Source organism: Mobula birostris, chromosome 8, assembly GCF_030028105.1.
Source record: "Mobula birostris isolate sMobBir1 chromosome 8, sMobBir1.hap1, whole genome shotgun sequence".
NCBI classification, from domain to species: Eukaryota; Metazoa; Chordata; class Chondrichthyes; order Myliobatiformes; family Myliobatidae; genus Mobula; species Mobula birostris.
Genome location: NC_092377.1, coordinates 17,768,916 through 17,794,977, shown reverse-complemented (window position 1 = coordinate 17,794,977; position 26,062 = coordinate 17,768,916). Strand labels below are relative to the sequence as shown.

General features: G+C 42.6%; 1 protein-coding gene across 2 annotated transcripts in view; it reads right to left on the bottom strand.

Annotated features, from left to right (window-relative positions):
• LOC140201173 (fasciculation and elongation protein zeta-2-like) overlaps positions 1-10,959 on the bottom strand; it is a 129,019-nt gene extending 118,060 nt beyond the window's left edge. The window contains exon 1 of one of the 2 annotated variants that reach the window (XM_072264862.1): positions 10,566-10,959. In XM_072264862.1, the coding sequence (XP_072120963.1) occupies positions 10,566-10,891 (326 nt within the window). In that variant the 5' untranslated portion in view covers positions 10,892-10,959. The remainder of the gene's footprint in view (positions 1-10,565) is intronic. The other variant, XM_072264861.1, reaches the window with a different exon arrangement.
• Positions 10,960-26,062: the final 15,103 nt, after the last annotated feature.

The following is a 26,062-nucleotide window of genomic DNA, read 5'->3' as shown; positions in this document are numbered from 1 at the left end:
TTTCAGTAGGAAACAAGAGAAAAAAATTCTGTATCCACAGCATTTCCAAATTATTTTAACATACTTTATGGTCAAGATTCTGAAACTGAACTAGTCTTCAAAAGCTCTATCCATTTCTGCCAAACGAATTCCACTTTACAATAAAATCTTGAGAATGTAGTGATCTAAAATCAGTTTCAATGTACCTTATCAGCCATAGGCAAAAGTGATTTTAACGAGACGAACTACTACATGACAATAATAAGCTCCCCAGGATATCCATGGTGCAAGACATGGCAACAGAATGTCAAGAAAATGCGTTGGAGAAGTTCCATTTTGTGCATACCTGTACTTTGACTCTGTCTTGTTCAGTCATGACCTGCTACATATGCTGTAGAGCTACCAATGGAATGAACTGTACAATCAGAGTTTATTATAGATGAAGCAGCTGTAAATGGTTTCCAGGATGCTGTCATGAAAAATTCCTGCAGTAATGGCCTGGAGCCAGGATGACTAACTTCTGATAATGACAACCGTCTTCCTTTCCAATCATTAGAGCATTTTCCCTTTGAAACCCACTGACTTTGGTTTTACCTGGATGCCTTGATATATAGCCAGTCACAAGCCAACACACTCACTCTCATCTGATCTCGAGTACTGGTAAATTGAGTTCTTTGGTCTATGTTTGGACCAAAATTGCCATGACTTCTGCAATCATGAAGCTCTGTCTAAAGCCAAACTGGACATCAGTTACTAGTGAATAGGTGCTACTTGATCGCACTCCCACTTGACCAATGATTAACAGTACACTGCGAATGAGCTGTAATTAGCCAGGTAAAATTTGACCTGCTTTCTATGAGCAGAACATAGGTAGACAATTTTCTCCATTGGTCAGCCAGATGCCAGTGTTTTAACTGCACTGGATCAGCCTGCCTCAAGGTGTAGCTAATTCCAGAATCTGCTAACACTGCTGTTAGCCCAAATGCATTGCTAAATATAAACTGTCAAATTTCTAGAGAGGCAAAGTTTAGAATTCATCTGTCCCTTCCCTCTTCGGTCCTGACAAAGGGTTCCGGCCCGAAACATTGACTGTTCTTTTCCACAGATGCTGCCCAACCTGCTGAGTTTCTCCAGCGTATTGTGAGTGTTGCAAAGTTTAGAATTTTCTTCCACTTGTTCCAGCTTTATTTTCGGTTAGCTGACTTGTACAATCGGAGAAAATTAAACTGTTTCAAACCATGAAGCGGTATTTGTCCAGTCCATGGTTTGGCTTCATGAACGAAGATTTAGGAAAGGGGCTGCCCACATCTGCTGCAGGCTTGCTGGTGGCTCACGAGGCCAATACGGGACAGGAAGGTCTGGCCACAGCCACTGCATGGGAAATTCTGTTCTGGATTTGGTGCTGCTGTGTCACGGTTCCTCCTCCTTCTCCTTTTGCCCTCAATGCCAGCCCTGCATGCGTTCTCGAAGGTGGAGACAGGCCTCACGATCGGAGGCTAGATTAGGCCACTGGCGATGGCCAATGTGACAGGCACCAAGGGATTTCTTCACAGTCCTTGTATCTCTTCTTCGGTGCCCCTCTGTCGTGGTGGCCAGCGGAGAGTTCGCCATACAGTACAATCTTGGGCAGGCAATGATCCTCCATCCTGGAGATGTGCCCTGCCCAGCGCAGCTGAGTCTTCAACAGCATGGCCTCGATGCTGGTGATCTCCGCCTGTTCAAGGACCTCGATGTTGGTGACAAAGTCACTCCAGTGGATGTTCAGGATGGTGTGAGGGCAGCGTTGGTGGAAACACTCAAGGAGTTGTAGGTGGTGACGGTAGGTGACCCACTACTCGGAGCCATACAGGAGGGTGGTCAGTACAACGGCTCTGTACGTACTGATCTTTGTGCCTTTCTTCAAATGCTTGTTGTTCCAGACTGTTTTATACAGCCTGCCGAATGTGCTGTTTGCCTTTGCCAGTCTGTTGTCAATCTCTTTGGTGATCTTGGCATCTGACGAGATGGTGCACCCCAGGTAGCTGAACTGGTGGACTATCTTCAGCTCTACCTCACCGATGGTGATGCGGGGAGGGTGGTAATCTTCCTGAGGTGCGGGCTGATGGAGAACTTCTGTCTTCTTCAAGCTGACTTCCAGTCCGAAGAGCTCGGCAGCCTCCGCGCTGCAGGGCTGTCTCTGTGTGGGCAACAAGGGCAGCATCATCAGCAAAGAGTAGCTCTCGGACAAGTTGCTCCAATGTCTTGGTGTGGGACTGTAGTCGCCTCAGGTTGAACAGGCTGCCATCGGTGCGGTATCGGATGTAGACACCATCCTTGTCATCAAGGTCTTCTGTGGTCCTTTCCAGCATCATGCTGAAGAAGATGGTGAAGAGATCCGGCACATAACTCAGCCAAAAACAGCACCCTACTTCTAATCCACAACATTCATTATAAAGGTTCACAAAACAAAACAATTTCACATAGTTAGTAACTCGAGTCTACATGGTTCTAGTAGAAATTATGGCTAAAGTTTATTGCTGTGAATAGGGAATATTGTCCTTCAGCAATCAAGCTTACAATAATCACACTTACTTCAACCTCCATGTACTGAAGACTAACAATGGGTGACAAAAATGGTAAAGAATACCTCATTTTGCATCCCTGCAAAGGAAAACAAGATGCTGGAAATCTGAAATAATAAAAAAACAAAAAGCCGGTTCTATTGCAAAAGAAGTGAATAGTTTTCCTTGTACATAAATTCATCAGTCAAGATAGATTGATTCAGTCCCACTCAGTTAGATTATGAATAAGGCGGCTGCTAGGCAAGATACATAGCAAACCAACTGCTCTTGTTTAAATGCAACACAAACTTTGTTCATTTCAAACAATAAAATAGCCTATCAGTTAGATTATGAATAAGGCGGCTGCTAGGCAAGATACATAGCAAACCAACTGCTCTTGTTTAAATGCAACACAAACTTTGTTCATTTCAAACAATAAAATAGCCTATTAAATCCATAAGGATGACCTCCTTCATTTCACTTCTAAAAAGTTTGTCGTATAATAGTAATTTTCCTGACAAAGATACAAGAGTAGACTATATACTACTCACTGCAACATCCCGAAGAAGAATGTTGCAAAACCACTGATTTATAGATTATGACAAGTAAGGCAACATTTCCCATGTCACACCGTCATACCTCACTGGAATGAAGTATGTTACCAATTGAACTGAAAAAAATCTGGAAACAAAATTCCTAAAACATTAACTTGAAATATTGTGTATGGAATGAGTTTTCTTCAGTATTTTTCTAGTTTAATCAGTGTATATTGACTTTTTCCTTTTCTCTCTCTCCAAATGGGATTAACACTTCAAGATTACAAGCAGGCAGAATAATGACAGATATTTCAAAAGTGAACAGATTTAGCCATCAAGATGGTGCAAGAAGGAGCCAGTGAAAGTAATAGGTTCCCTGCTTTACGTGATATGCACTGATGCTGAGAACACATTCTGTTGAGTGGTGTCATAACAGCAGCTCTCACTCAGCATCAGTAAAACTAAGGAACTGATCATCGAAAGGGAAGAAGGGTGAACATCCACCAGTCTATGGAACATTGGTGGATTTGTGGTGAAGAGTGAAAGAAGCTCTAAAGTCTTGGACCGGTCATTTCATATGTTAAGACAAGAAAGGCATTTGTTTTCTTAAGAAGGTTTGGCATGTCACCAAACACTCCAATTAACTTCTACAGATGTACATTTGAAAGTATCCTGATTGGTTGCATCATAGTCCGTATAGCAATTTGAATGCACAAAAATGCAAGAAAAATGCAGTGAGTAGTAGACTCAGCCTAACACACCATGGGAACATCCCTCCCTGCAATAATCTATGTATCTACATGAGGCACTGCCTCAATAAGACAGCCTCCATTAATGAACCCCACTATTTAGCCATGCCACCTTTTTGGAGCTACCATTAGCAGGAGATAAAGAACACTGAATCCAACACAACTACATTTAAGAGTAGTGACTGCCGTTCAACTGTTCAATTCTTGTACCGACCAGCACAACGCTAATCACTACCTCAGTAACAGCAACACTATGATTACCTTGCATTACAATGATCTCTGTTCTAATTGCGTTCTTGTTTGTATAATTTATGTTTTTCATGCAAATATTGCACCTTTAATCCTATTATGGACCCCTACCACTTAGGGCATGCCCTCTTCTCATTGCTACCGTCAAAAAGGAGATACTAAGAAGCCTGACAGCACACAATCAACGACTCAGGAACAGCTTCTTCCCCTCTGCCATACGATTCCTAAATAGTATTTCTGTTTTGCACTTTTCAATCTATCTAATATACAGATACTGTAATTGATTTATTTTTCTTTCTACATCAGGCATTGGATTGTACTGCTGCTAAGTTAACAAATTTCACGACACATGCCAATGATAATAAACCTGATTCTGATTCTACATGCCTGTGTAAACACTATATTTGAGTTAGAATGGTCAGTTACTTTGAGCAATCCTGCAAGCAACCATGTTCCAAATTAGATACTACGCCTGTCTTTCTTGGCAGGTGTTGTCAGAATAGCCTAGGCAAAGAAGTGAATTACTTTTTTTGTAGCTGGTAATAAAGGTTTAAAGCAATTGATAGGGTACTAATCCAGCTATCTACTTTCTCTAGTTGATTCTGAGCTACTAAAGTATTATTGGAGCTACTAAAGTATTATTCATCCAAACATGCCAAATAAAGTTTGAGGGAAGTCATGCTAAAGTAGCCATAGCATGCTGTCAACCTATTCTACAATCTTAGAAAATTAAAATGAAAAAGTCTTGAGATCAGAAAGTAAGCATCTTCTGTTGTATAATCATTCTAATGTGGTTCTTCAAGTCCATTTTGGCAATGAGTAAATCATCACAGCACCTGCTCCTATTCATACAGTTTACAAGCCTACTTTCAGAAAAATAATTCTGGATATTAATGATCTCCTCAATGAACCTTCTATAAGGTCCATCTTCTCCTCCCTGCCATACTTTAACTGCGAGAGGAGGGTGACAGCTCATTAACTTCCATGACTGCAAGGCAATAAGGGATGCCAGTACATGTAGGATATACTAACACTGCACTAAGTGGCACTTCATATACAGTAAGACACTAACTTCTTCCACCTTCGTGTTGTTAATGCCGGGAATTCACACTTTTCTACAGAAGGGCATCCTTTAAGGATAGAGATGAGGAGGAATTTCTTTAGCAAGAGGGTAGCAAATCTGTGGAATTCATTGCCACTGACAGCTGTGAAGCCTAGTTATTGGGATATTTAAAACTGAGGTTAGTGAGTTCTTGAGAAGTCAGTGTCAAAGATTACAGGGAGAAGGCAGGAAAATGGGGTTGAGAAAGATGACAAATTATCCATGATAGAATGGTGGCCTAATCCTGCTTCTATGTCTTATGGTCTTAAAATTGTTGTGGAGAAAGTTCTGCACTTTGGGTACCTCAAAAACACTCATGAAATTTATTGCAAACTCTCAATTAAATATTTATCAACAAGCTTAAATTACAAGCTTCCCCCTCCTTCACCATTCCCCCATCCCCTTTTCCCCCTCTCACCTCATCTCCTTGCCCGCCTATTGCCTTCCTCTGGTGCTCCTCCCCCTTTTCTTTCTTCCATGGCCTTCTGACCCATTAGATTCCCCCCTCTCCAGCCCAGCATCTCTCTCACCAATCAACTTCCCAGCTCTTTACTTCACCCTTCCCCCTCCCAGTTTCACTTATCACCTGTTTCTCCATCCCCTCCCCCCACCTTCTAATTCTGACTCCTCATCTTTTTTCCCCCTCCAGTCCTGCTGAAGAGTCTCAGCCCAAAATGTTGACTGTACTCTTTTCCGTAGATGGTGCCTAGCCTGCTGAGTCCCTCCAGCATCTTGTGTGTACTGCCTAAATTATAAACCTCAATCCAATAAACTTAAATTATTTTGAGAAGTTCAATTAAAGTAAAAAGAAATGAATACCAGAAAATCAGTCAATAAGACTTAAATGTATATGGTGTATGTAGCATATAGACAGTACTTTCCAAAGGACTGTCAAAGGAGCACACAGATGTGACTGATTTTCATCAAAAAGATGGGTCATCAGAAAAAAAGTGGAGACAGAAGGAAACAATAAGATTTTGGCATAAACTGCACAAGATTTTCTTATTTATATTTAAATCAAAACTTGAAAGTACAACCAAGTTTAGACTTGTTTATGGTTACAACACACCACTATAGTACAGGTACATTGGTTATAAACATAAGAAAGTAATTTGTCAAATATATAAAAAATACTTAAAAATGATAGCCACAGTCTTTTCTTTGAAGTCTCTCTCTCTAAATGATATCTATAGCAGAATTTCTCAAGAACAGTAAATTAATGACCACATAGCCTATTTTACTAGATTGGTTTATTATTCTCATGTACCAAAATACAGTGGAAAAACTTTGTTTTGCAAGGTTATCTATACAGATCATTCATCACATCAATACATTGAGGACATACAATTGAAAAATAATTCAGAATATAGTGCTAGTTACGGAGAAAGCGCAGTGCAGGAAAACAATAAGGTACAAGAACCTGATACGGTAGATTGTGAGGTCAAGTGTCTATCTTATCATATGGAGGTCTTTTAAATAGTCTTAACCATGGAGTAGAAGCTATCCTTGAGCCTAGTGTTATGTGCTTTCTGGATATTGTATTTTCTGTTTAACAGGAGAAGAGAGAATATCCAGGATGTGATAGGTCTTTAATTACATCAGCTACTTCACTGACACAGTGAAAAGAAATAGTCTGGACATTAGAGATAATTCAGTCTTCCTTCAAGTTCTGCCAGAGGGCCTTACGTAGCAACTAAACAGCTTGATTTATTCTGTCATTTGCAAGACTGCCCTGTGCCAGCGGAACACCTTAGTACTAGTCTTCTATCTTAGACTCATTGCCAGAGAACTTTAAGGATAATCAAAAAAAAAATAAAAGCTCCTATAGAAGACCTGAGATTTAAAAACCACAGAAAAGCATCAGTATTTGCAGCATTTGTGTCACACAAAGCAATCATAAGAACCTGATGCCAGGTTAAATTCAGCTGTTGCACTATTGCTGCATCCTTCGCTTCTAGCTCCAAGCAAATAACCTTGATAGCACCTAAATATTATAGGATTTCATAAATCATTTCACCTCCAAGGTATTGGATAAATTTAATAAAAACAGATCTAATAAAAATCATTATTGCAGCCTGTGAAAGCAATCCTTCAAATGTTCCCTAGCTGTGATTTAGTACATACTTTTGATAATTGTGATCCCAGTCCTTTGCTTCTGAAATTTGGACTACCTAGGCAGGCACAATCTTCAAAATCCACTTGAATAACCAACGCTAGTGGCTTTTCCAAGCCAACAGCACCAGCATTGCAAAGCTACTTATACAAAGCTGACTCTGTCAGGCAAGCAATTACACTCACATGCCCAACAGGGTATGCCACTTTCTTTTTTTCCCCATCCTATACAGTAGAAGATACACAAGACTGAAAGCATATGCCACCAGGTGCAATGGCAGATTCTGTCCTGCTGTTCTAAGACTACTGAATGGTTCCCGAGTACAAGAGGAATATTGACTTCACATTCTACCTTTCTATGACCTTGTACCTTACTGTCAACCTGCACTGCACTTTCTCTGTAACTGTAACACTTTATTCTGCACTACGTTGAGTTCCTCTGTACTACCTCAATGTAATGAATCCATCTGCAAAATGAATTCTTCATGGTACTTCGGTATACGTGACAATAATAGACCAATACACAATTTACCAAGAGCAGACTCCTAAAAATCAAGCTCAATGTTGTATGAAATTACCAAGTGGCCAGAGGGAATGATTTCAATGTTCTCAAAGCCAACATCCTGAATTCCTCCTGGAAATCCCTCACCTATGACAGCACAAAGTGGAGGGGCACTGAACATCGAATGGCAGTGCACAAACAGGCCCTTCAGCCCACAATGTCTGTGCCAAACATAATACCAATCTAAACTAATCCATCTGCCTGAACATGGTCAACATCCATCCTTCCCTTGTCCCATTTACATGCCTTTCTAAATGCCTCTTGAATGTTGTAATGGTATCTGCTTCCACCACCTGCAAGTTCCAGGCTCCTACCACTCTTCTTGTCTCACACATCTTAAAACTTTCCTCATCTTTCCCTTAAACCTGTGCCCACTTGTATTTAACAATTTCACCATGGGACAAAGACTACTGAGCTTATCCATGCCTCTCATAATTTTATATATTTCTATTAGGTCACTCCTGCAGCTAATCTGTTCCAGAGAAAACAATTCTAGTTTATCCAACTGCTCCAAGTAGTTAATATTCTCTAGTCTAATCAAAATCCTACTAAACCTCTTCTGAATCTCTCCAAAGTCTTCTGTAATGCAGCAACCAGAATTGCACACAATACTCCAAATGTGGTTTAAGTATGATACAGCTGCAATATGACTTGCCAATTGTTATACTTGCAGTGCTGACCAATAAAGGCCATGATACTGTATACTTTACTTATCATGCATAAACATAGGAGCACAATTAGGCTATTCAGGTGTTGTGCTTGGAAAAGTGTAAAGAGGCAACTTACACTATGGCTTGAAACTCAGTCTACACCCAATCTCCATCTCTGACCTTATAAACTAGTCACCATATTAAAGATACAGATTAGTAAAAGATTTGAAGATCATATAGATTTTGTTCATACTTCTGGAATGGTGAATGGAACAAAAAGCTAGAAACCTAAAACCAGAAATTACTCGAAATAATTCAGTTCTGATGAAAAGTTATTGAACTGAAATTTTACCACTGCTTCTTATTGTCGTGGTGATGTATGACTTGCCAGATATTTCCAACATTTTGTTTTACTTGGCTAAGAAAATGCAACCTGGTCTAAATGGGCTAGCCACCTACCTAAATGAACTCTGTGCTACCCCAAGCTTGCAGCTCCATAAGAAGCTAAACATACATTTAAGTGGATTTCAAAACACTAGAAGTGACATTGGTATACTAAATAAACCGAATTCATGATTTGCAAACTTTCATGATACCCTTCTGCAATGTTAATATAATTAGAATCATAATGCTTCAAAATATTGCTTGCAATATACAATCTGTAATAATTGGATTTTATTCATAACCTACACAACATACAGCTCAACGCAGTCAGCTTTGTTTACATGATGGTCATTTGCCCAATGCTTAATAAAATTTAATAACAATATTTTCATTTTAAAATATCACATTGCAACTCGCTACGCAGAGATCTCAGCATAACAAAAAAAGAACTTTCATCCAAGATTTCAGATTTACTGTTTAGTACCCAGGGTACCAATTTTGAAAAGAGCAACATTGGGTTTGTGAGTATATACAACAGTCTGTTGTAATTAGACAACTCAGAATTTTAGCTATCTGCTGCCAAAATATGAAATATCCAAGATGGGGTGGCATGATAGTGTAGTGGTTATCACAACACTTTACAGTACCAGTGACCCGGGTTCAATTCCACCGGTACATGTAAGGAGTTTGTACACTCTCCCTGTAACTGTATGGATTTCCTCCAGGTACTCCGGTTTCCTCCCACAGTCCAAAGACCTACCGGTTGGTAGGTTAATTGGTTATTGTAAATTGTCCCTTGATTAGGCTAGGGGTAAATCAGGGGATTGCGGGACAGCACGGCTTGAAGGGCCGGATGGGCCTACACCTCGCTGTCTCTCAATAAATAAACAAAAAAGACAACTCATTAACTGCAGACAGTGCATACAGCTTACCTAAAGATAAATCACTTTTGTAACAAGTACAAATAAAAGTTAGCTCTGCCTATGCAGGGCAGCCCTGTGGCAGAACTCGTCGAGCTAAAGCCTCACAGCATCAGAGTCCCAGGTTCAATAGTGACCCAAAGTACTGTCAGTGTGGACATTCTCCCTATGACTGTGTGGGTTTCCTCTTTGGTGCACCAGTTTCCCCTATATCCCAAAGGTTGGTGGGTTAAATGACCACTTTAAATTACCCTTGATGCATAAGTGAGCAGTAGAATATGTGCGTCTATTAAGATGCGTGGAAAATGTTAAAAACGCTACTAAGACAGGATTAGTACAAATGGTGGTTGATGCAGACTCAGTGAGCCAAAGGGCCTTTTCTGTGCTGTGTCATGTCGTGTAAGCCTTTAACATATCGAGTATGATCAATATTCAAAACTCAGCGAATAGCTTTGTACTATATATTTTTAAAAAGTTTTGTTACGATGGTATGTATGCATTAAGGAAAATCAGCAGACCCTGAAATGCAACAAAATAGAAAAGGACACTGCAATTCTCGCAGCACCTGGAAAAGAGCTGCAGAGGGGGGATGGACCCACAAGCATAAAGCGTCGGTTCAATGGGAAGTGACTCCAGGGACCACACATGTGGAGAGGACAAAGTTTGCATCAATTCAGATTCACTGGGTGGATGCAACAACGGGTCCACCGAGACTGTTCCCCGCCCACCAACACTCGCATACCATGACACGACCCCCTGGCAACCCACAGCCCCATACTCACTCGTCGTCTCGCATGATGTTCTCCTCGGAAATAGGCTTGACCGGTGCAATGTTCTCCGTGTTGGTGTTGTAGTTCCGGAAACACACGGTGAGCTTCTCGTCGAAGTCATTGACCAGGTCCTCCATCGACTTGAAGCTGACGATCTCGCCGGAGAAGTTGTCGAGCTCGGAGAAATCTTCCAGGCTTTGCTCCAGCGTCCCGGTGCCGCCAGCCGGGGCCGCGACGCCGTTGGAGTTGACCTGGTCCAGTTTGAAACTACCCGAGGGTGCCTTGAACTCGTAGAAATCCTGCCAGTCCTCGTCGAACTGCGCCAAGGGAGCCGCCATGGCCACAGCACTCGGACCTCCCGACCGTCGATTCCCCCGCCCCCGCCAGCGCGCACTCGCCAGCTGACAGCGACAGCCGCGAGCGTGACGTCACCTCCCAGTACGCCATGACCTCACACGAAACAGACCGGCGAAGGAGGTGGGGTGGGCGCGCGGGCGGGGCGTGTCCACGTGACCACCACACAGATGCCAACAGTGGAAACCCGGGGCGCGAGCCGGAGCTACTGGATCGTGGACGCGCTGGAACATTCGGCCCCTCCAAACTATCCCGCCCTTCAAAATAAAAGCAAACATTGCTAGCCTGAAACGTTAACCCTGTTTCTTTTTTCACCAAACTCTCTTTGCAGTTATAGAGGAATACTCTTCCCCTCTGCCAGCGCTACTATTTAATTTAATTGTTTATTATTCATACTTCTTATTGTGATTTGTGGTTTTAATTATTATGCATTGCAATGTACTGTTGCAGCAAAAACAACATGTTCCAGTGATATTAAAACCTGATTCTGATTCTGATTCCAATGCAGGCATTTTGGCCAAAAGAGTTCATGTTGACAACGTTTTTCCAATTGACTAGTCCCCATTTCCTGCATTTTAAATCTTTAATTACTCTGGTATTCAATATCAGTCATTATTGCAACTGAGCAATAAAGTTATGAGTAGAGACTGAATAGACTGGGTCTGTTTTCCCTAGAGAAGAGGAGACTGATGGGGTGGCAGTATTATATAAAACTATGACAAGGAATCGTAGTACTCTTTGTACTCCCCACAGTTGTGGTGTCTAACATAAGAGGACATTGGTATACAATGAATGGTAGGAAGTGTAGACTGATTGGAGAGGGAAATTTTTCAGCAGGATAGTGGTGGGTTCTGGAATGCACTGCCTAAGAGAATGGTGGAGCCAGTGACTCTCAGAATTTTTAAGCAGCATCAAGATGAGCACTTGAATCACAAAGGTATAAAAGGCCACAGACCAAATTCAAGTAAATTGTACTAGTGTAGATAAACAGTCAGCATGGATGTAGTGGGCCAAAGGGCCTGCTTGTGTGTTTTATGACCATGACTCAGAGTCAAACCAACACCCCAAGCTCACCTTCTTGACCGATTCCCATATTCTCCAATTCACTTCGCGTCTCACAATTTCAACAGCGGAAACAAAGCTTCCACAGGCCTCTAAACTAGAGAGTTTATAATCCTCTGTAATAATAACAATAGATTTCTCAACTCGGTTGAAACTGGCTGGCACTTTATTCTGAGACCCACTGATGCTTCCCCAGCAGTGGAAATATCTTCACACCAGCTAACCTAGCAGTCCATCACAAATCCTCCCCCACCTCTGATTTTTCTAAGCAGTAGTGTTTTTATCAAACATGGTAGATAGAACAGTACAGCACAGTATAGGCCATTTGACCCATGATGTTGTGCTGACTTGCTAACCTACTCCAAGATTAATCTCCCACATTGCCCTCCATTTTTCTTTCATCCATGTGATGAGGAGTCTCTTAAATTTCACTAATGTATAAGATCGTTAAGTGCCATGTGGTATGACGTAAGCGATCACAGTCTATCCATGCCCCTGGTTGCTCTTGGCAAAAATCTCTACAGAAGTGGTTTGCCATAGTCTTCTTCTGGGCAATTTCTTTACAAGATGGGTGACCCCAGCCATTATCAATACCCTTCAGAGATTGTCTGTTGAGTGTCAGTGGTCGCATAAACACAACTTGAGATGTGCACCAGCTGCTCATACGACCACCCACCACCAGCTCCCATGGCTTCATGTGACCCTGATCGGGGGGCTACGCAGGGGCTACACCTTGCCCAAGGGTGTCCTGCAGGCTAGTGGAGGGAAGGAGGGCCTTACACTTTCTTTGCCAGAGATGTATCTCCACCCTGCCACCCATAAGACCTAAGAGCAGAATTAGGCCATTCAGCCCATTGAGTCTGCACTGCCATTTCATCATGGTTGATTCATTTCTCTCTCAATCCCTTTCTCCTGCCTTCTCTCCGCAAGCTTCCATGCCCCGGCTTATCAAGAACCAATCAGCCTTAAATACACCCATTGACCTGGCCTCCACAGCCACTTGTGACAATGAATTCTGCAGATTCACCATTTCCGGGACCACCTCTAGCAGTGAGTTCCATACACTTACCACTCTCTGACATCTTCCCCTAAACATTCCATCAATCATCTTAAAATATTAGCCATTTGCTTGGCAAGTAATCCCTTACTGATCAATCAATCTTATGTATCTGTACTGCACTAATTCCAAAGTAAATATATCTTTCTTTACAAATAAAACATCTTTGCTGCTGGAATGGAGAAGCAGGTCAGACAACATCTGTGGTAACAGAAACAGAAATGTTCAGGTCCTTGACTTTTCAACTTCATTAGCATCACACAACGTAGCAAAAGCCACGTCACGTTTGCATACAAGCAACCACCTATACTAACTATGTTTACCAGCACGTGGTCCGTAACCTACATCTTGGTGATTCAAATGTTCATCTTGGTACTTCTGTCAATGGTGTGGGAGTGTTTGATCTCCACCACTCAGGCAGTGCATTCCAAATTCCAACCATTCTCTGGGTGAAAAGAAATACTTCTCTGAGCCCACCAAATCTCTTAACATTATCCGGAAGCGAGAACCTCTGTTATGAGGTAAGGTCTATCAATATCCCTCATAATTTAGTACACCACTTTCTCATCTTCATTCCCCCCCCCATCACTTTGTGCAAAAAAACCTTGCCTATTCAGAGTTTCCTCTTAACTGAAAGGCTCCATCCCGGGTAATATCCAAGTGAATCTGCTCTGCATGGACTTTGTCCGCACTTCTCCCTGTCTCAGTAAGGTAGATATGAAAGCCTGAAAATACGTACCACCAACTCAAGGAGAGTTTCTAAACCACTGTCATAAGACTATTCAATGGTTCCCTAGTACAGTAATATGGACTCTTGCCCTCACAATTTACCTCATTGTGGCTCTGTATCTTATTGACTCGTCCCAGCCAGGTCATGACCTCTTCTCATTGATACCATCAGGAAGGAGGCACAGAAGCTCGAAGGCACGCACTCAACGATTCAGGAACAGCTTCTTTCCCTCTTCCATCTAATTTCTGAATGGATATTGAACCCATGACCACTATCTCACTACCTTTATATTTCCTTTGGTTTTGCTCAACTTATTTAACTGTTTAATACATATTTATATACTAAATAGGGTGTCAGAGAGGGGTAGCACCTCTGGTGGGGGAACGTGTCACTTCCTTTTCAAGGTGGTTAGCCCACCTTTGGTCCCCACCTGGCATTCAGCTCTCACCTGTGGCTCCCCGTAGCTGTTTGCATGCAACAGCGGCCACACCCCAGGCAACGGCTTCGACAAGCCGGCTAAACCAGGTGAGGGTGGCCGACGGGTCTTGAACCCTCAGTGAGATAGGGAGATGTCTATCCCAACATGTGAAGACAGACTCCAGAAAATTGAGCGGACGAGACCAATGGAAGGTCCAACGGTCAAGAAGGCGGTCTCTGCAAGCGTCGTGGAACGTGTAGAGCAGGACAAGACACAGAAGACGTCCTGGTCATCCACTGCGCCTAGTCCCACCTCCAGCCGTCTCAACTCTTGTCTTGCCACTGGATCCAGATTGGAATTGGGAAGAGAGAGTGAGGCTGACGCTGCGTTAACTCTCCCTCACTTAAATCCAAATCACGCGCTGCTCTCGACACCATCAATGGTGTCGAGGTCTTCATTGACGACAACGATGGACGAACAACAATACTAACTGTAAATCACAGTTTTCTTTTTTTTCTCTTTACTATCACATACTGCATTGTACCGCTGCCGCAAAGTGAACAAGTTTCATGAAGTACGCAGGTGATATTAAACCTGGTTCTGATTCCGATTCTCTGCCTGCACTGCACTTTCTCTGTAACTGTAACACTATTCTGCATTGTTATTGTTCTCCTTTGTACTACCTCAAAGCACTGATGTGATAAATTTATTGTGTGAATAGCACGCAAAACACAGCTTTTTACTCAGAACTTGAGACAATAACAACTAATTTGTCTATTTAGGACCACTGCTTTTCCTGAAATGTATTAATAAAGGAACTTGATAACTATTATTTCCAGTGGTTTAGTATTGGAAATCTGAAACAATGAAGATAAATATAGTGATTTAATGCAGAAAATAATTTTAGTTTTCAAACTGTATCAAACCTTATAAGTTTTGAAGTCAGTGGTAAATACCTATCTAAACACAACCTAATGAGAGCCAATCCAAACCCAACCCAATCCCACTTATTGCTTTTTCCATACCTGACCCAACCATTCCCGGACATGCAAAAATTTTAAAAACTTACTATTGATCTGTTTGAAGCTGGAATACGAAATATTGATCAAAAATAGGGGACACATGTGGTAATACCAAGTCAACCAAATTGGTTTCGGCAAACTGTAGCATGGCTTGGCCTTACCCAACCTAGAACTTAGTGGCAACACACACGCAAAATGCCAGAGTAATTCAGCAGGCCAAGCAGCATCTCTGGAAAAGAGTAAACAGTCAATGTTTTGGGTTGAGACCCTTCATTAAGACTGGAGAGAGAGAGAAGTCGGTGTAGGAAGGTGGGGGAGGGGAGGAAGAAGTGCAAGGTGGTAGGTAATAGGTGAAACTGAGAGGGGGAAGGGGTGAAGGAAAGAGTTAAGAAGTTGTTTGGTGAAAGAGATAAAGGGCTGAAGAAGGGGGAATCTGATAGGAGAGGACAAAAGACCCTGGACTCAAGGGGAGGGAAGGTGAGGGCAAAGGTTTAAGGTGAATGGCAAAGGAAAGATAAGTATGGGCAGCTGCATTGTTCACGTAGAGTGGAAACATGGACATGAGGCATTCTATCTGTTTTAGAACAGATACTCAAGTTTGAACGGGGAGAACAATCAGAATTAGGCCACTTAACTTTTCACATGCAACACTCACAACAAGCTGGAGGAACTCAGTAGGTCGGGCAGCATCCGTGGAAAAGATCGGTTGACATTTTGGGCTGGAACCCTTCGTCAGGACTGAAGAGGGATGGGGCAGGGGCGCTATAAAGAAGATGGGGAAGGGTGGAAAGGAGAAGGCTGGTAGGTACCAGGTGAAAAACCAGTAAGAGGGAAGATAAAGGGGTGGGGGAAGGGGAGCAGGGAGGTGATAGGCAGGAAAGGTGAATAAAGAATAGGGGAAAACACAATAGGTAGTAGGAGGTGGAACCAAGAGGGAGGTGGTAGGCAGCTGGGGGAGGGGACAGAGTGACATAGGAATAGGGGAAGGGAGGGGAAGGGAATTACCAGAAGTTGGAGAATTCTATGTTCATACCAAGGGGCTGGAGACTACCTGGACGGTATTATGAGGTATTACTCCTGCAACCTGAGTTTAGCCTCATCATGGCAGTAGAGGAGGCCATGTATGGACATATCTGAATGGGAATGGGAAGCAGAGTTGAAGTGGGTGGCTACTGGGAGATCCTGTCTGTTTTGGCGGACGGAGCGGAGGTGCTCCACGAAGCGGTCCCCCAATCTGCATCGGGTTTCACCGATGTAGAGGAGGCCACACAGGGAGCACCAGATGCAATAGATGACCCCAAAAGACTCACAAGTGAAGTGTTGGCTCACTTGGAAGTACTGTTTGGGGCCCTGAATGGTGGCAAGAGAGAAGGTGTAGGGGCAGGTGTAGCACTTGCGCTTACAGGGATAAGTGCCAGGTGGGAGATCCGTGGGGAGGGATGTGTGGACCAGGGAGTCGCGGAGGGACCGATCCCTGCAGAAGGCGGAGAGGGGTGGAGAGGGAAAGATGTGCTTAGTGGTGGGATCCTGTTGAAGGTGGCAGAAGTTGCGGAGGATAATGTGCTGGATCCGGAGGCTGGTGGGGTGGTAGGTGAGGATAAGGGGAACTCTGTCCCTGTTGTGGTGGCGGGAGGATGGGGTGAGAGCCAAAGTGCAGGAAATGGAGGAGATGCGGGTGAGGGTATCATTGATGACAGCAGAAGGGAAACCACGATCCTAAAGAAAGAGGACATTTGAGATGTCCTGGAACGGAAAACCTCATTCTTGGAGCAGATGCAGCAGAGACAGAGGAACTGGGAATAGGGAATGACATTTTTACATGTGGCGGGGTGGGAAGAGGTACAGTTGAGGTAGTTATGAGAGTCAGTTTTCACATGGCTATTTAATAAAATCATGGCTAACCTGATGGTAACCTTAATTCCGCATTTCCGTATACCCATGCCATTGCTTATCAAGAACTTATCTACCTCAACCTCAAGCATTCAAAACCCAGCTTCCATCACCCTTTGAGAAAGAGACACAGAATTTGCTGAGGGAAAAAAACTCATCCTTGTCTATATTTCAACTGTGCCACTACAATACTAGATTCTCCCTCGACAGGAAACATCCTTTCCACATCCACCCCATGAAGACTCCTCAGGATCTTAAATGTTTCAAATAAATCCTCTTTCATTCTTCTGAACTCCAGTGTTTACAAGACTAAACTATGTAACCTCAGCTCATTTGACAAGCTATCTATTCCAGGTATTAATCTAGTGAACTTCCCTGACATGCTTCCAATGCATTAGAACCTTTTCATAAATAAAGAGAGCAGCATTGTACATAGATCTTCAGATGCGTTCTCACTAACGTCCCATATAACGGAGGCATAACCTCTCTTCTCTTGCATTTAGAACTTACCCTTCCAACATTTGTATTCATATACCTGAAAGAAATAGTGCAAAAGTGTATATATATCTATATATTTATATTTAATTGTCCAAAAGAGCAGCACAAATAAAAATTTAAAGTTCATGTTGTAGCAATTACTTGTATAACCTGTACTCCTCTAAGCAACACCTCCGAGGGAGTGTTTCAAAGAATCTGAAGGGAAGAACTTTGTACAACCATCAGCAAAAATCCCCATTTATGATTTTGTCAAATGGAAGAGTCGTAGAGAGCTACAGCGTGGAAACAGATGTGTCAGCCTACCAAATCCAGCCGTCCATCATACATACACTAGTAGACAATTGCTACTCTAACCCACATTAACGACCCTCACCATCACAAGATCAATCACTATCAATGGAACACTCGAGACAAGGACAGTCAAACAACAAATGTGCAAAAGAAGACAAACGGTTCCAATACAAAGAAAAAACATATTAATACTCATCATCATCATTGTGTTGGGTGTGTTACATACCCCGTGGGAATCTTGTGACTGTCTTATGAGCATGATGTAATGGTCTTGTGGAGGTCACATGATGTAATTTTCCCACCAGTGTGAGGTCACATGATGACCTGTTCTCAACAGGTATATAAAGGGAAACCCTGGTGACGCAGTTAAGTTCCTGTTTACTTCATTAGTTACTCCGTTATGCTGTGTATTTGTCATGACGCAGTTTTGTTTTAAAACCGAGTTTTCTTTTCTATTTTAAGGTGCAAAAATTGGTGCTGGCAATTTCGCCAATTGCTGCCAGGTTTGTGTGTTGCATCTATAACTTTCCCTTTTCAATAGTGTTGGAGAGTGAAGACTTTATTAAAGGATGGGAACCTGAAGGATCGGAATAAAGTTGGAGTCGTTCAGCAGCCTTATAAAGGATCGACCGTATTGAGGATTCATTCATAATATAGTGACCTGTATCAGAGATAACTCCTGCAAGAGTGGGGAAGTTGTGCAGTGTTCACTCACCAGGAAAGGATCAGTTCCTTTAAGCTGTATTATTTCCTTCGTCGTGAACCCTTTGGAGAATCAGCAGCCATGTCACGTCTTCGAAGAAATCTGTTTCCAGAGAAGTCTCTCCTTATTGACTGTGTGAATCACTTGGACTTTTGAATTTACCATTTTAAGACTGGGTTTGAATTTACTACTTTAAGAACAGTTTTCGCATTTACCCTTTTAAGAACTGTTCCAGAGTTGCCCTATAGCAGTTAACTTCCGGTTATGTTAGTCGTTTGAATACTTTTCGCTATTTGTTGAGCAGAGTTTAATAAATGTTTGTTTGTTTTTATGAAACCTGTCTCAATTGATAATTCATTGTTGCCGATCACGTGACAGGATGTCATATGACATAGGCGATCATGAACTCATGATCATGAATGTTCTTGGCAAGTTTTTCTACAGAAGTGGTTTGCCATTGTCTACTTCTGAGTCCCAGCCATTATCAGTACTCTTCAGAGATTGTCTGTCTGGTGTCAGTGGCTGCGGAGTGAGGATTGTGATACGCACCAGTTGCTCAAACGACCATCCACCACCTGCTCCCGTGGCTTCATGTTATTATGATCAGGGTGGGGGGGGGGGGGGCAAAGCAGGGGCTACACCTTGGCCAAGGATGGCTGCAGGCTAGTGGAGGGAAGGAGCATCTTACATCTCTCTTTTGGTAGAATCGTATCTCCACCCTGCTACACAGAATAATAGTAATAATAGATCTTAAAAGGCGGGGCAAAGTCAAGATGGAGCTTAACAGCGACTCCTTCGCTTGTATCTTTGGAAACAGCTTTATTTCTATATTTGATATCTCTTTTTTTTCCTTTTCATGGTGTTGGGGGGGGGGGTTCTTTTGAAGACCCTGACGTGGAGTTACACTTTGACTTCGGTTCTTTGCGGGAATGGGACCCCCTCTCAGGGCCTCAGGAGTGGCCACTTTTTGATATCCCATGGATGCAGCCTGGAAGACGAGTGTGCCTTCTGAGTTCCGGGATTTCGTGGCTGTGGGGACATGCTGGTTCCAGGCCGGTGCCCCTGCCTGAAGCATCGCAGGAGCTGCTGGGGTTGTGTGTCCAGAGAGCTGCGCCTTTTTGGTGCCGACTCTCCGGCTCAGAGCTCAGAAAAAACGACGCAACAGACTCTTAACATCATAAATCAGTGAGTTGTTTGTTATGTCTCCCCTCTCACTGTGAAACGGGGACACCTCTTTTTCCCTTATTAGGGAAAGAGACAGCCTGTGGCATGTCGAATTACCGGGTGAACAAGCAGTCTTTGGGGTACTGCAAGTCTGCATCTTCATTGATGCTTTGCTGCACACTTGAGTGCTTGGTGGAGGGTACTGAGGGTACTGAGGGTACGGTTGCATTGATAGAATGTTTTGGGAAACAAATAAAACAGCAGATTCTGGAATCCGAAACAAAAGTAGAAATGCCTAAAGAACACATCCAGTCAAGCAGCTTCTGTGGGAAGTGAAACCAGTCACCATTTCAGGTCAGGGATGCCTCCTCAGAACCGGAAAGAGTTGATGGCTTCTAGTTTTCAAATCAGAGCTGGTGGAATGGGTGGGGTGTAAGACAAAAGACCACATGGAAAGCATTTTTTTGCTTTTGTCGTAGAACATGGTCGCAATCCTATTTCTCATTTCCACATTTATCCCAGCTATTCCTCAGGATGTGAAAACAGCTCTAGTCGCATACGACTACTTTATTTTTACCCAAACAGGTGATGTAAGACTACATTGTGTTTTGCTTTACTGTCTATTAAAATTGATTTGCAATTATGTCAATCTTGCAGCACAATTTTAGCAGGGGCTCAGGTGAACGGAACTGTCTTGATTTCTGATTCAATAATTATTGACAAAGGCAGTCCTATTTAGTCAAACAGAGCAAGCAGTAATGTTAAAAATGCTCAACGCAACACTGTCTTGCCAGTCGTTTTAACAGTTTTTCTTTCTGTATTTTCTGACAAGGATTTACTTATCATTTTTGGATATGTATATGAATGTAAAGTAAGTAGCAAAGATTTAAATATGAGGAAGAGAAATTGGACGAGGGGGAGAGCTCTTGACTTAGCCAAATTGCTACCATGTGAAATAAATGAAGCAATATTTTTCCTTGGATCCAAGTCTCATATTTTATTACTGTAATAAAGAAACACACTGGGAAGAAAAGATAAGAACATGGATTTCAATATAACTCAATCTTAAAGTGATGAACAGTTTTCGAAATGCAGCAAAGGATATTGGCTTTATAAACCAGACATGGAGTGCACATGGGTGGCAGGGTGGAGATATATCTTTACCAAAGGAGATGTAAGGCACTCTTTCCTTACACTGGCTTGAAGGTCACCCTTGGGCAAGATGTAGCACCTGCTTAGCTTGCTCCCCCCACACCCAACCTGATCAGTCACGTGAAGCCATGGGAGCAGGTGGTGGATGGTCGCATGAGCAGCTGGTGCACATCACAAGTCCTGCTTATGCAACCACTGACGCCAGGCAGACAATCTCTGAAGAGTATTGATAATGTCTGGTGTCATCCATCTTGTAATGACACTGCTCAGAATAGGGCAATGGAAAACCACTTCTGTAGAATAATTTGCCAAGAACAATCATGGTCAAGTGACCACGATTACCTACATTATACAACATGACACATAATGAATGAATGATGGTGATTTGCAACATTGGGCAGGTTCACTTGGCCATTTTACCTGTGCCATCTCTTTGATAGTGCCGTTCAATAAGTTCTGTATCTCTGCATGCTCCATGCACCACGGAAAACATATCTCATCTTTGTAAAGGGTCCACCTCCATTTCACATTAGACACTGCTCAAAAGGCGGCAATGGCAAACTATTTCTGTAGAAAAATTTGCCAAGAATAATCAGTCATGTAGACCATGATCACCCACGTCATACAACGCGGCACATAATGATGATGATGGAGTGCATAATCTTATTTCAGGAACCTTAAACCCTTTTACAAAAGTGATCACCGAAGATTGCACAGTAGGTCTCTGTCATAAAGCTGCAGATTCAAAACCAGTTCCAAAGAAACAAAATGAAGACCAACTCTAAAATCCTGGAAGTGCTGTCTTTTGGATTATAGGTTAATCTCAGATCTTGTCTGTGGTCTCAGGTGAGGAAGAGCAGGGAAACCATTCCGGAAGCCCTTGGTCAGTATTATATTCACCCATCCATGCTAAAACAGATAATATAGTCGTTATTGTTACAGTCATCACTCTGCAGTTTGTGAACAGTAGTCCATAAACACCTGCAAGAGTGATTATATTTCAAAAGTTCAGTTGTAAGCTGGTATGGATCATCGATTGGTGTTGGTACTGGACTATTACTGGAACTGGTTTATTATTGTCACATGTACCAAGATGCATTGAAAAGGTTTTCTTGCAAATTGTTTATTTGGATAAAATCATTAGAAAGAGCATTGAGCTGGAATAAGGCCAAGCAATAACAATGCAAAAATAAAGTGCAAAAGCTACTGAAATATTGCAGAGCAGGTAGATGATAAAATGCAAGATGATAACAAGCTGGACTGTAAGGCTGGCAGTCTTATCTGCTCGTACAAGTGGTCCATTCCAGAGATCTGATAACAATTGGATCGAAGCTCCCATTAAGACTGGTGGTACATGCTTTACAACAGGAATTCTGCAGATGCTGGAAATTCAAGCAACACACATCAAAGTGGCTGGTGAACGCAGCAGGCCAGGCAGCATCTCTAGGAAGAGGTGCAGTCGACGTTTCAGGCCGAGACCCTTCGTCAGGACCCTTGGTACATGCTTTCAGGCTTTAGTGTCTTCTGCTTGGTGGAAAAGGGGAAGTGGATAAAAATTGTTCATTCAATGTATTAGTGGGCTTAATTGTATGTCATCAACATGGTTGGAACAGGATAGGCTATGGCTGATGTTCACACCTAGGTACCTGAAGTTCGCAACCTTCTCAATCTCAACACTGGATGTAGATAGGAGCATATGATTCACTTCCCTTTATGAAGGCAATGACCTGCTCTTTTGTTGGCATTGGAGTTGTTTTCATGTCTCTATCGCCTTCCGGTACTCCAACACACCATTATTTGAGATGCAGACCACTACAGTGATATCATCTTGAGCTAGAGAAACAGGAAGATATGATGTATATATTCATGATTTTGCTTATAAAGGGTTATTCACCGATACCCTGCCCAGCATACCTGCAGAGCACTGATTTACTGTAATGTTTTTGGTCCTGGAGTTAGAACACTTTCAAGTACACGTAGTGTGGATTTTTAAAAAAAGATATCTACATGGGCTGTGCACTGTGGTCCTGGGACCTGGAGTGAACCCCTGCTTCTACAATGAAACGGTGTTCTCATCACCACTTGACTCACTGTGGAGTGAAGCTCCGAGGCGTTGTGCAGAGGCTCTCTGAGAGCGAGGGGGTCAGCCATGATTTGGAGTTCCAGGCTGTATCGTGTCTGGCACAGTGAGTACAGTCATCGCTGAGGAATGAGAAACCGCCCATCCCGTCTCATCATCGCTTTTGTTCATCTGCACTCTCACAAAACATACGCTGCAGGCCTGTACAGAAGGATTTTCTTGCCAGAGCTTTTGCACACCATCCATATATGATTTGCTTGCTAAATGGCACTTTAAAAAGTCAAGTTTCCAAATATCACTTCACTTCTTCCCACTTGCAAATTCTCCAGCAACTTTTGCATCACAACAATACATGCAGGTAACACCAGTTTCTGTATTGCACATAAATATTTCTTGTAGCTACACATTCCTGACCTCATGAGCTTTCAGAGTAGCAGTTTCTACTGTGTCATTAAGCCATTCTGCTTAATTAAGCAGTTCTTTTGCGCTTCACACCCTCTGCTTCTTTGGAATTTGACATAGTGAATCAATAATTTCTTCAATTAAAACTGTATAAATTAGCCAGTTCTAAAATCTGCAGACAAATCATCACCAACTCCACATTGTCAACATTGTCTGCATCAGAAACCAGAAAAGGAAATGTGATTGTGTATGATTGTGAAATGTATTTAACATGGCAATGGGGTAGAGGGTAACAAGCTTTTGTGCGGAGTTTAAATTCATTTGTGCGCGTGCACATGCATACACCTTAGTGGGAACATTGGTGGGTGGAGGTGTTGATTAGCCTTACTGCTTGGGGAAAGTAACTACTTTTCAGTCTGGTGGTCCAGGTGTGGATGCTACGTAACCTCCTCCCTGATGGGAGTGGACAAACAGTCTATGAGCAGGGTGGGTTCGATCCTTTATGATGTTACTGGCCCCATTCTGCCACCTTTTAAAAATGTATAGAAATAAAAGTATATAAAAGTAAGTTTGGAGATGTCTATCTGGTAACAAACTCAATGGCAGCAGCCACCCTTGAACCTGCTATCATAGAGAACACTAAGAGCAGGGAGGTCTTGCAGTCAGATAAAGAGAGGGAGGTGGGTACGACTGCATTCAGCAAGTGCTGATGAGAGAGACGGTAGGATCTAGGAGTCTGTCAATAAATGGAATAACTGTAGCTAGTTCCCATCCAGCATGCAGCTCTGTATCTCTAAACTGCTTGCCCCAGCTCTCCCGCCACAGGTAGTCCTTACACGCTCCATCCATGACTCACTCCACGCAAAGCCATGCACTACCAAGGCCTAAGGCCTCAGCCAAATTCCTGGCAGAGTGGAGACCCGGGCAGGATTTGCAGCTGGCTCCCTGCACAGCTAGGTGGAGGGATGGAGATACGTCTCTACCAAAGGAGGTGTAAAGTCCTCCTTCGCTCCACTAGCCTGCAGGTCAACCTTGGGCAAAGTTTAGCACTAGCTTAGCCCCCGATCAGAGTCACGTTACGCCATGGGAGCAGGTGGTGGATGGTCGTATGAGCATCTGGTGGTTATCACAAGTCCTAGTTTTGCGACTGCAGATGCCAGACGGACAATCTCCAAAGAGTATTGGTAATGGCTGGGGTCACCTACTGTATCTTGTAAAGACATTGCCCAGAGGAAGGCAATGGCAAACCACTTCTGTAGATAAGTTTGCCAAAAACAATCATGGTCATGAGACCATGATTGCCCATGTCGTATGACATAACCTAATGATGATGCTCCCAATGCAACAGCATCAGTAAACAGTCCTCTCTAAGGATTCTCTGGAGAATGTTGAGAGTGTTTTGTGTGAAACTACTTTTTTGGTAGTCATGTTCCCTGGTCACTGCAGGATCAAACGGGTTGGAAAAGGAAGTACTGGTGAAAGGAAGTACTTTCCACAATGAGCTTCTCTTTTCTTCCTGCTGTTGCTAGGGGCCCACAGTGTGGCTTCTGCATTTCAGCAGAAAACTCCCAGATGGCACAGCTTCAGAATAGAAGGTATCCCTTCAGAATAGAGATGAAGAGGAATTTCTTTAGCCAGAGGGTGGTGACTTTGTGGAATTCATTGCCACAGACTGCTGTGGACCCAACTCATTGGGTAAATTTAAAGCAGAAGTTGCGAGGTTCTTTATTGGAAAGCATGTCAAAGGTTATGGGGGATAAGGCAGGAGAATAGCGTTGAGAGGGATAATAAATCAGTCATGATGGAATGGAGGAGCAGACGTAATGAATCAAGTGGCCTATGTTTGCTCCAATGTCTTGTGATGATCCCATTAGTTTGGAAATGCATCTCGAGCACTAAACAAGGCACCAAAGTACACCCATTATTGTATGAGAAGCACAAAAGGTACTTTAGCTGTGAGGAGCTGACAAAGGCTCTTCGACCAGTAACATTAACTCTATTTCACCTCCCACAGATGTGACCCGACCTGCTGAGTGTTTCCAGCATTTTCTGTGTTCCTTTAAATTTAGATTTCATGCTATCTGCTGTCTTTTGTCATTGAAGATTTATGAAGAGAAGTGGAATCATTTAGGTCTTTAAGATATACTTCTTTAAGTGTCGGGCACATTCCGTCCTTTGAAGAAACTTGATGGCTTAGATACAGAGCAAGACTTGCAGAGCCGAATTCATCCAATTGACAAGTATGATTAATTGTGGGCATTATGGTTGTCACCCAGTTTATCTACTACACTGTAGGTCACACAAAGTGTGACCTCCAGAATAGTTAGTTAAGTCACTGTGAAATATATGAAGTATATAGTTACCTAAGCCAAATAATTGAGCTGGACAAATAACTTAAGCAGAATTCAGGTCCCTGTGATTGATATCTCCTCACTGAGGTGAATGTGTCAAGCTGCAGTTTATGGCAACAGTGGAAATGTTATGAATAGATTGGTTACTTTCTGATGAGCAACAACAGCTTGCTATTTTATAAAAAAAATATTTTTCATGGATTTATCATCCTAGGAAAAGATATTATCTTTTCCCTGAGATATAAAGATGCACCAACAACAAGCCAAAGAATCAGGTATCAGGACAGTTGATTAATAGCTTGTTGAAAGGATAAATATTAAATAAGGTCTTGAGG